The sequence below is a fragment of the Lagenorhynchus albirostris genome, chromosome 9 (assembly GCF_949774975.1).
Source record: "Lagenorhynchus albirostris chromosome 9, mLagAlb1.1, whole genome shotgun sequence".
NCBI classification, from domain to species: domain Eukaryota; kingdom Metazoa; phylum Chordata; class Mammalia; order Artiodactyla; family Delphinidae; genus Lagenorhynchus; species Lagenorhynchus albirostris.
In genome coordinates, this window is record NC_083103.1 from 84,751,201 (window position 1) to 84,763,541 (window position 12,341).

Here is a 12,341-nt window from a genome sequence, read left to right on the forward strand (position 1 = left end):
CCTAGAATCACATATATGCATTAGGAACTATATATATTTAAAATCATTCTGTTCATATGAGCACATGTTAAATTTTCCAACATCATGAAAACCCAAATGATCTCCCACTAGTGTCGGCTGTTACAAGCTCTATAGAGAAAATGGCATATTATTCTCAAGAACCCTCACCACTTGTTCAAGGATTAATATAGAATCAACAACATCTTCAGATTTGCTTTGTTATAAAGATGGGTAATAGCTGAATGCCACAGAGTATCTAAAGATAGCCTAGATTCAAAGATGACTATTAAAAGTAGAAGTAAATGTAAAAAAAAAAAAGATATATTGCTGTATCTTGAAGTATATTAGTAACCACAGAATAGTTAAGTAAATTTTATCAGTTAAATTAGTAGGATTCATTATTTTTAAAAATAATCTAAAAATTAATTTTCAGAAAGACAGATAGGTTTGTAAGCACATAATATTCAAAATTATTAATGTTTATCTTTTCTTACTTTATCAGAAACAGGCCTCCAGCCATTGTTCTCTGTACGACGATACCAGCCACTATAATCCTCTTCCTGAAGATTATCACTTTTAATATGAGATGTATGTTTTGCTGGAAGTTTTGTGTAATCTCTAGGGCTATTAGCACACAGATCTTCAATATGTCTGTGAGTGAAAATTTTATAGTATATTTCAGGTGGAAATTTAACCTATAGTTGGAAAAGTTCAAAGGACCGTTTCAATTTAATTAGAAAAATGGTTTATGTTTTTTAAAATTACATCTTTTAAATTTCATGTAAATGTGCTTTAAAAGTACTAAATAAGAATTTATCCATACTTACACCACCTAATCTGAATCGTACATTAATGCCAGCAGCAGCATCTAGAAGTTCTGCCTATAAAAAAAAAATTAGTCTTCAACATTCTGTATATATCAGTTCACAACTTCTCACTCTATAATGTTAAACAGTTGTTGAATATTGATTATTTATGAAATAGATGAAGTGAATAAACTTCAAATAGTTAATTTTAAATCAGAAAGTATCTTAGGATTTATTTTCTTATAGACACTCAATAAGTAAAACAGCTTACATTATAACTGGGAAAATGATACCAAACTATGTTTCCTTTCTATGTAATGTAAAAGTGTAAAAGTCAGGTGATTTGTTAGTCATAAAACAGAAGTTTTAAAAAAATTCCTCAAATATATGATTTTCATATTAAATATCTTCCAGGTAAATTCAGAGAAAAAAATGTGACTGGTGAATCTGAGTTAAACAACAGATGACCTTTCCTAGCTAGCTTTTATTAAATCAAAAATCCATGTTTAAATTTTGTAAGAATTGTATATAATTGGTCTTCTAAATTTTAGTGCCCCACACCAAATGGAAAGTAGAGAAAAAATTATTGGTCCCCAACCTGTCTCCTGATTATACTGAGTTAGATGAGAAAACAGATGTTACCCTAAATTGTTCAGCCTGAAAGACAACATTAGTTTTGCATAATTTTCTCCTGGCTAAAAATTACACACACACACACATACACACACACACACACACACACACACACACACACACACACACAAACACACGGTCCCTGACTTATGATGGTTTGACTTACAATTTTTCATTTTTATGATGGTGCAAAAGTGGTACATATTCAGTAGAAACCATACTACTAATTTTGAATTTTGATCTTTCCCCAGGCTAGTGATACACTGTATGATACTCACTCTGTCCTGTGATGCTGGGTAGCAGCAATGAGAGAGACAGAGAACACAAAATACTAATATCAGAAATGAAAGACGGGTCATCACTACTGATTCCGTGGACACTAAAATGATAATGAACAAATATTATGAATAGTGCTATGCTCACAAATTTGATAACCTAAATAAAATGGATTGATTCCTTGAAAGATAAAACCTACCAAACCTCACATAAGGAGAAATAGACAATATGAATAGATCGATAGCTATTAAAGAAATTTAATGAATAATTCACCTTTCAAAGTAGAAAACACCAGACCCAGATTTGTCCACTGGTTAATTCTATCAAACATTTAAGGAAGACAGCATAGTGGAAATCACCCAAGCTGAACAGAGAAAAGAAAAAAGAATTTTAAAAATGAGGATAGCTTAGGAGACTTATAGGACAACATGAAGCATACTAACATTTGCATTATAGGGGGTCCCAGAAGGAGAAAAAAGAGAGAAACCAGCAGAGAATTTATTTAAGGAAGTAATATTTGAAAACTTCCCTAACCTGGAGGAGGAAACAGTCATCCAGGTCCAGGAAGCATAGAGAGTCCAAAACAAGATAAACCCCAAGAGGTCCACAACAAGACACATTATAACTAAAATAGAAAAAATTAAGGATAAAAGAGAATCTTAAAAACAGCAAGGGAAAACCCACTAGTTACATGCAAGGGAACTCCCATAAGACTATCAGCTGACTTTTCAGCAGAAACTTTGCAGGCCAGAAGGGTGTGGCAGAATATATTCAAAGTAATAAATGGAAAAAAACCTACAACCAAAATTACTCCACCTGGCAAGGCTATCATTCAGATTTGAAGTAGGTATAGAGGTTACAGACAAGCAAAGGTAAAAGAGCTCAGCACCACTAAACCAACTTTACAAGAAATGTTAGAGGGACTTCTCTAAGTGGAAAAGAAAAGACCACAACCAAAAATATAAAAATTATGAAAGGAAAAATCCAAACACTCAGTAAAGCTAGTAGATCAACCATGTATAAATGTACAATAAAGGTAGTAGATCAACCATGTATATAAGACAAAAGTAGTAAAATATCTAAATTCACAATAAGGAGTTAAGGGATTCAAAAAACAAAAAGATGTAAAATATATCAAAACCATGAAACATGGTAGCAGAAATACAAATGCAGGTTTGTTAGAATGCTTTCAAACTTAAGGGATCTTCAAATTAAAAAAACATACATGTAGACACACACACCTCATGGTAATCACAAACCAAAAACCTATAATAGATACACACACAAAAAAGGAGAAAGAAAGCCAAAAAAACATAAAGATAGCCATCAAATCACAAAGGAGGAGGGCAAAAGAAGAAAGGGAAAAAAAAAGAACTTCAAAAACTACCAGAAAACAGTGAACAAATGGTAATAAATACATATTTATCAATAATTACTTTAGGGACTTCCCTGGTGGTCCAGTGGTAAACAATCTGCCTTACAATGCAGGGGACTCTGGTTCGATCCCTGGTCAGGGAACTAAGATCCCACATGCCATGGGGCAAATGAGCATGCATGCCAAAACTACTGAGCTCATGCACCTCAACTAGAGAGCCTGCATGCCACAAACTACAAAGCCCATGCACTCTGGAGCCCATGCATCACAGCTAGAAAAGAGAAAACTCTCACGCTACAACTAGAGAGAAACCCACATGCCTCAACGAAGATCCCACATGCTGCAACTAAGACCTGACTCAGCCAAAAATTAAAATTTTTAAAAATTTTAAAAATAATTACTTTAAATGTAAATGGAATATTACTCAGCCATAAAAAGAATGAAATTGGGTCATTTATAGAGATGTGGATGGGCCTAGAGTCTGTCATACAGAGTGAAGTAAGTCAGAAAGAGAAAAACAAATATTGTATATTAACACATATATGTGGAATCTAAAAAAATGGTACAGATGAACCTCTTTGTAGGGCAGCAATAGAGATGCAGACGTAGAGAATGGGCAGGTGGACATGGTGGGGAAGGGGAGGGTGGGATGAATTGGGAGATTAGGATTGACATATATACACTACTATGTGTAAAATAGCTAGCTAGTGGGAACCTGTTATCTTTCCCTGTTATAGCATGAGGAGGTCAGCTCAGTGCTCTGTGATGACCTAGATGGGTTGGATGGGGGGTGGGTGGGAAGGAAGTCCAAGAGGGAGGGCTATACATATAGCTGATTCACCTCGGTGTACAGCAGAAAATAACACAACATTGTAAAGTAGTTATACTTCAATTTAAAAAAATCTGTATAGGAGAGGAAATTTCCACCTCAAAGGTGGGGTAGTCCACAAACATAGGAAGATGCACAGAAGTTGGGCAGTAAAAAGTGGGAAAACAAAATGCCCACCTGTGAGAAAAAAAAATATATATATGGACACAGATATACACAACTCATGGTAATCACAAACCAAAAATAATATATACACACACAAAAAAAGGAGAAAGGAACCCAAAATAACATAACGATAGCCATCAAGTCACAAGGGAAGAGAGCAAAAGAAGAAAGGAGCGAAAAAGAACTACAAAAGCAAACAGCAAACGATGAACAAATGGTAATAAATACATATTTATTAATAATTACTTTAAATGTAAAAAGACTAAATGCTCTAATTGAAAGATATATGGTGGCTGAATGGATACAAAAACAAGACTCTACAAGAGACCCACTTCAGATCTAGGGACACATACAGACTGAAAGTGAGGAGATGGAAAAGGTATTCCATTCAAATGGAAATCAAAAGAAAGCCAGGTAGCAATACTTAGACTAAATAGACTTTAAGACAAGGACTGTAACAAGAGACAAGGAAGGACAGTGCATAATGATGAAGAGATCCATCCAAAAAGAAGATAAAACAATTGTAGGAACACTTAAATATATAAAGCAAATAATAACAGACATAAAGGGAGAAATTGACAGTAACACAATAACAGTAGGGGACTTTAACACCCCATTTACATCAAAGATAGATCATCCAGACAGAAGATCAATATGAAAACACTGACCTTAAATGACACATTAAACCAGATGGAGTTAATAGATACATAGAGTACATTCCATCCAAAAGTAGCTGAATACACATTCTTTTCAAGTGCATGTGGAACGTTCTCCAGGATAGATCACATGCTAGGCCACAAAACAATTGTCAATAAATTTAATAAGATTGAAATCATATCAAACATCTTTCCAATCACAACATTATGAGAAAAAACTGCAAAAAACACAAACATGGGAAGGCTAAAGAATATGCTACTAAACAACTAATGGATCAGTGAAGAAATCAAAGAGGAAATCAAAAAAATACCTAGAGACAAATGAGAATGAAAACACAATGACCCAAAACCTATGGGACACAGCAAAAGCAGCTCTAAGAGGGAAATTTATAGAGGTACAATCCTTCCCTAGAACATGAGAAAAATCTCAAACAATCTAACCTTACATCTAAAAGAACTAGAAAAAGAAGAACAAAACCCGAAGTTAATAGAAGGAAAGAAATCATAAAGATCAGAGAAGAAATTAATGAAATAAAGACCAAAAAATAAAAACATGAAAGATTAATGAAACTAAGAGGTGGTTCTTTGAAAAGATAAACAAAATTGATAAAACTTTATCCAGATTCATCAAGAAAAAAAGAGAAAGGACTCAAATATATAAAATCAGAAATGAAAGAAGTTACAACTGATACCACTGAAACACAAAGGCTCATAAGAGATTACTACAAACAACTATGCACCAATAATATAGACAACTTAGAAGAAATAAATTCCCAGAAACATACAGTATCCCAAGAATGAATCAGGAAGAAATAGAAAATATGTACAGACCAATTACCAGTGATGAAATTGAATCAGTAATTTAAAAACCCCCAACAAACAAAAGTTCAGGGCCAGACAGCTTCACAGGTGAATTCTGCCAAACAGTTAGAGAAAGGTTATCTTTGATCATTCTCAAACTACTCCAAAATGAAAGAGAAGAGGATAGAATGCTTCCAAACTCATTCTATGAAGTCAATATCATTCTGATACTTAAACCAAACAAAGACACCACATAAAAAGAAAATTACAGGCCAATATCATTGATGAATACAGATGCAAAAATCCTCAACAAAATATTAGCAAACTGAATTCAACAATACATTAAAAGTATCATATATAATGGTTGTGTGACTTTGGGAAAATCATATAACCTCTTGATGTCTCGGTTTTATCAGCTGGAAAATAGTAATATCTAGCCCATAGATATTGCTTGGTGATAAATAAATGAGATAATGTCTGTGTGAAGCAATGGCACATAGTAGATACTCAGTAAAAAAAACAAAAAAGTATCATATACAATGATCAAGTGGAATTTATCCCAGGGATTCAAGAATAATTCAATACCTATGAATCAATCAATGTGATACACCACAGTGATATATTGGAGAATAAAATTCACATGATTATCTCAATAGATGCAGAAAAACTTTTGAAAAATTCAAATCAATTTATCATAGAAAAAATCTCAACAGAGTGGGTATGGAGGGAACATACCTCTACATAATAAAGGCCATATATGAAAAACTTACAGCCAATATCATACTCAACAGTGAAAAGCTGAAAGCATTTCCTCTAAGATCAGGAACAGGATAAGGATGCCCACTCTCACCACTTTCATTCAACATAGTATTGGAAGTCCTAGACGCAGCAATCATATGAGAAAAAGAAATAATCCAAATTGGAAAGGAAGAAGTAAAACTTTCACTGTTTGTGGATGACATGATACTATACATAAAAAGTCCTAAAGACACCACCAAAAAACTATGAAAGCTAATTAAGGAATTAAGTAAATTTTCAGGATATAAAAATAATGTACAGAAATCTTTTGGGCTTCTATACACTAACAATGAACTATCAGAAAGAAAAATTAAGGAAACAATCCTACTTACAATTATACCAAAAAGCACAAAATATGTAGGATAAAATCTAACCAAGGAAGTAAAAGACCTGTACTTGGAAAACTATAAGACACTGATTTAAGAAACTGAATATGACACACATAAAAAATAGAAAGATATATTCTGCTCATGGAATTAATATTTCTAAAATGGGGAATTCCCTGGTGGTCCAGTGGTTAGGACTCAGTGCTTTCACTGCCAAAGGAACAGGTTCAATCCCTGGTCAGGGAACAAAGATCCCACAAGCCACGCACCCCCCCCCCAAAAAATGGCCATATTATCCAAAGCAATCTACAGACTCAGTGCAATCTCTATCAAAATACCAATGGCATTTTTCACAGAACAAGCACAAATAATTTAAAAATGTGTATGGAAATACAAATGACCCTGAACAGTCAAAGCAATCTTGAGAAAAAAGAACAAAGCTGGGGGAATCATCCTCCCTGACTTCAGACTATACTACAAAGCTACAGTAATCAAAATAGTATGGTAGAGGCACAAAAACAGAGACATAGATCAATGGAACAGAATAGAGATCCCAGAAATAAATCCATGCACCTTTGGTCAATTAATCTATGACAAAGGAGTCAAGAACAAACAATGGAGAAAAGACAGTCCCTTCAATAAATGGTGCTGGGAAAACTGGACAGCCACATGTAAAATAATGAAATAAGAACATTCTCTAACACCATATACAAAAATAAAATGGATTAAAGACCTAAATGTAAGACCAAATACTATAAAACTCCTAGAGGAAAACATAGGCAGAACACTCTTTGACATAAATTGTAGCAGTATTTTTTTTTTGATCTCTCTCCTACAGCAAAGGAAACAAAAGCAAAAATAAATGGGACCTAATTAAACTTAAAAGCTTTTGCACAGCAAAAGAAACCATCAACAAAACAAAAAGACAATCTATGGAAGAAAATATTTGCAAATGATATGACTGAAAAAAGATATATCCAAAATATATACAGAGCTCATAAAACTCAAACAAGCAACCTAATTAAAAAGTGGGTATTTCCCCCACTTTTGGAAAATGAATAGACATTTTTCCAAAGACATACAGGTGGCTAACAGTCACATGAAAAGATGCTCAACACCGCTAGTCATTAGAGAAATGCAAATCAAATCCACAATGAGATATCATCTCACACCTGTCAGAATTGTTATCATCAAAAAGAACACAAATAACAAATGTTGGCAAGGCTGTGGAGAGAAGCAAACCCTTGCTCACTGTTGGTGGAATGTAAATTGGTACAGCTAATGTGGAAAACAGGATGGAAGTTTCTCAAAAAATTAAAAATAGAACTGCCATATGACCCAGCAATTCCACTCCTGAGTACATATCCAAAAAAACGAAAAACACTAGATTGAAAATATACATGCACCCCAATGTTCACAGCAGGATTATTTACAATAGCCAAGATATGGAAGCAACATGTATCCATCAACAGATGAACAAAGAATATGTTTATATGTATATATACACAATAGAATCCTCAGCAGCCATTAAAAAATGCAATTTTTCCATTTGTAAAAACATGAATGGACCTAGAGAGTATTATGTTAAGTGAAATAAGTCAGACATAGAAAGACAAATACTCTATATTATCACTTATATGTGGAATCTAAAAAATAAAACAAATAAATGTATATAATAAAACAGAAACAGGTCCACAGATATAGGGAACAAACTAGTGATTACCAGTGAGGAGAGGTAAGGGGGAGGGGAAATATGGAGGAGGGGACTAAGTGGTACAAACTATTATGTACGAAATAAGCTTCAAAGATATATAGTACAACACAAGGAATATAGCCAACATTTAATAGTACCTGTAAAAGGAGTATAACCTTTAAAAATTGTGAATCACTCTGTTGTACACCTGTAACTTGTATAACATTGTACATCACCTATACTTCAATTAAGGGAAAAAAAAACCCCATAATGTACCACCTCATACCTGTCAAAATGGCTTTTGTCAAAAAGATAACAAATAATAAGTGTTGGAGAGAATGTGGAGAAAAAAGGAACCCTTATGCACTATTGTTGGGAATGTAAATTGGTGCAGCCACTGTAGAAAACAGAATGGAGATTTCAAAAAATTAAAAATGGAATTAACATACGATCCAGTAATTCCACTACTAGGTATTAATCTGAAAAAATTAAAATACTAATTAGAAAAGATACATGCACCCCTATGTTCATTACAGCATTATTTATAATAGCCAAGATATGGAAGCAACCTAAGTGCCCATGATTAGGTGAATGGATAAAGAAGATGTGGTACATATATACAATGGAATATTACTCAGCCATAAAAAGAAGGAAATCTTGCAATTTGCAACAACATGGATGAATGTAGAGGATATTATGCTAAGTGAAACAAGTCAGACAGAAAGACAAATACTGTATCATTTCATTTATATGTGGAATCTAAAAAAAACACAAATGAACAAATAGAACAGAACAGAAAGAGAGTTGCAGATACAGAGAACAAATGAGTTGCTGCCAGAAGGGAGGGAGGTGGGAGAAGAGAGAATAGGTGAAGGAGATAAAGAGGTACAAAATTCCAGCTGCAAAATAAATGAGTCACACGTGTGAAATGTACAGTGTGGGCAAAATAATCAATAATTATGTAATATCTTTGTATAGTGATATCAAATCTACACTTAGGCTTCCCTGGTGGCACAGTGGTTAAGAATCCGCCTGCCAATGCAGGGGACATGGGTTTGAGCCTTGGTCCGGGAAGACCCCACATGCCATGGAGCAACTAAGCCCGTGCGCCACAACTACTGAGCCTGCACTCTAGAGCCCACGAGCCACGAATACTGAAGCCCACACACCTAGAGCCCATGCTCCATAACAAGAGAAACCACCACAATGAGAAGCCCGCACAACACAACCAAGACCCAACACAGCCATAAATAAATAAATCTACCTACACTTATAGTGGTGATCATTTTGAAATGTGTAGACATATTGAATCACTATATTGTGTAACAGGAAGTAACACAGTGTTGTAGGTCAATTATAATAAAATACAAACTCACAGAAAAAGAGATCAGATTTGCGGTTACCAGAGGCTGGGGGAGGGGGAGGGGGAGCTGGATGAAGGCAGAGAAAAGGTACAAACTTCCAGTTATAAGGTAAATAAATACTAGAGATGTAATGTAAAACATGATAAATATAATTAACACTGCTGTATATTATATATGATAGTTAAGAGAGCAAATCCTAAGAGTTCTCATTACAAGGAAAAAATACTTTTTTTCTATTTCTTTAGCTCTGTATCTGTATGAGAGGATGGATGTTCTTTAAACTTATTGTGGTAATCATTTCATCATGTATGTAAGGCAAAATCATTATACTGTACACATCATACAGTGCTGTATGAGAATTATATCTCAATAAAATTAGAAGAAAAAAAAGAACTACCATAAAATCCAGCAATACCCAAAGAAAATAAAAACACTAATTCAAAAAGATATTTGCCAACCCTATGTTCATTACAGAATTATTTACAATAGCCAGGATATGGAAACAACCTAAGTGTCCATGCATAGATGAATGGATAAAGAAGATGTGGTAATGGAATATTAGCCATAAAAAGAATGAATTCTTGCCGTTTTTAACAATATGGATGGGTCTAGAGGGTATTATGCTAAGTTAAATAAGATAGAGAAAGACAAATAATGTATGATTTTACTTACATCTGGAATCTGAAAAACAAAACAAACGAACAAACCTAATAAAATAGAAACAGACTCATAGATACAGAGAACAAACTGGTGGTTGCCAGAGAGGATGAGGGGGTGGAGGGATGAGCAAAATAGGTGAGGGAAATTAAGAAGTACAAACTTCCAGTTATTAAATAAATAAGTCAGGGGATATAATGTACAACATAGGGAATATAGTCAATAATATTTTAATAATTTTGTATGGTGACAAATGGTAACTAGACTTATCATGGTGATCATTTTGTAGTGTATAAAATATGGAATCACTGTGTTGCACTATGTTGCACACCCAAAACTAATAAACTAATATAAGTCAATTATACTTCAATTTAAAAAAATTGATGAGGAATAACCCCAAGTTAAGGCAAGTAGAAAAGGAACAGAAGGAGGGGACTTCATGGTGTTTCTTCTGTTTCTGTACAATTTTATTTTTGAAAAGAAGTCCCCAAGAAAAACCTTCAGCAAACTAGAATAGACAGGAACTTCCTCAACTTGATAAAGAACATCTACAAGAAACTTACAGATATCATACTTAATGGTGAGAAACTAGTCCCCTGACTATTCCTACTCAGCATCATACTGGAATCCTAGATAATTCAGTAAGATAAGAAAAGAAATGTGCAAAAATTGAGAACAGAAATAAGAAACTATCTTTGTTCACAGATAACATGAGTGTTTATATAAAATATCTCAGTGAACCAACAAAGAAACTCCTGGAACTAATAAGCAATTATAATAATGTTGGAGGATACAATGTTAACATAACAAAAGTCAACTGTGTACACCGGCAATGGACAATTGGAATTTGAAATTAAAAGCACAATGCTATTTACATTAGTGCCACAAAAGTAAAATACTTAGGTATAGATCTAAGAAAATATGTAAAAGTCTATATGAGGAAAACTACAACACTGTGATGAAAGAAATAAAAGAAGATCTAAATGAAAGAAGAGTTAGTCCATATACCTGGATAGGAAGACTCAATATTGTCAAGATGTCCATCCTTCCCAACTTGATTTACAGATTCAATGAAATCCCAATCAAATTCCCAGAAAGTTATTTTGTAGGAATGGACAAACCGATTTTAAATTTTACATGTAAAGGTAAAAGACCTAAAATAGTCAACATAATATTGAAGGAGAAGAACAAAGTTGGTGTTGTGACACTACCCAACTCGAGACTTTTTATTAAGCTGTAATAATCAAGACAGTGTAGGGGCTTCCCTGGTGGTGCACTGGTTAAGAATCCACCTGCCAATGCAGGGGACACGGGTTCGAGCCCTGGTCCAGGATGATCCCACATGCCGCGGAGCAGCTAAGCCTGTGAATCACAACTACTGAGCCCGTGTGACACAACTACTGAAGCCCAAGTGCCTAAAGCCCATGCTCTACAACAAGATAAGCCACCATGAGGAGAAGCCTGTGCACCACACAAAGAGTAGCCCCACTCACTGCAATTACAGAAATCCCATGTGCAGCAACGAAGATCCAACACAGCCAAAAATAAATAAATAAATAGATAAATAAATAAATAAATAAATTAAGAAGACAGTGTGGTATGGGTGAAAGAATAAATAAAAAGGCCATTGTAACAGAAGAAAGAGCCAGGAAATAGGCTCCCACATAAATATAGTTAACATATCATTGACAAAAGGGCAAAGGCAATTCAATGGAGAAAGGATGGTCTTTAATAAATGGTGATGGAACAAATGAACATCCCATGCAAAATTTAAGAAAAATGAATCTAGACACAAATTTTACACTTTCACAAAAATAAACTGAAATTGGTTCATAGATCTAAATGTAAAATTCAAAAATACAGACCTCCTGGAAGATAACATAGGAGTAAATCTAGGTGACCTTGGGTTTGTTGATGATTTTTAGATACAAAATCAAAAGCATAACTCATGAAGAAAAAATA

At 34.0% G+C, this 12,341-nt stretch overlaps 1 protein-coding gene across 1 annotated transcript in view; it reads right to left on the reverse strand.

The window, feature by feature from the left end:
- The window catches only part of C9H11orf65 (chromosome 9 C11orf65 homolog), an 89,774-nt gene that overhangs the window by 30,695 nt on the left and 46,738 nt on the right, over positions 1-12,341 (reverse strand). Inside the window, 2 exon segments of the mRNA XM_060160331.1 lie at positions 495-695; positions 828-881. Coding sequence (XP_060016314.1) covers positions 495-695; positions 828-881 — 255 coding nt within the window.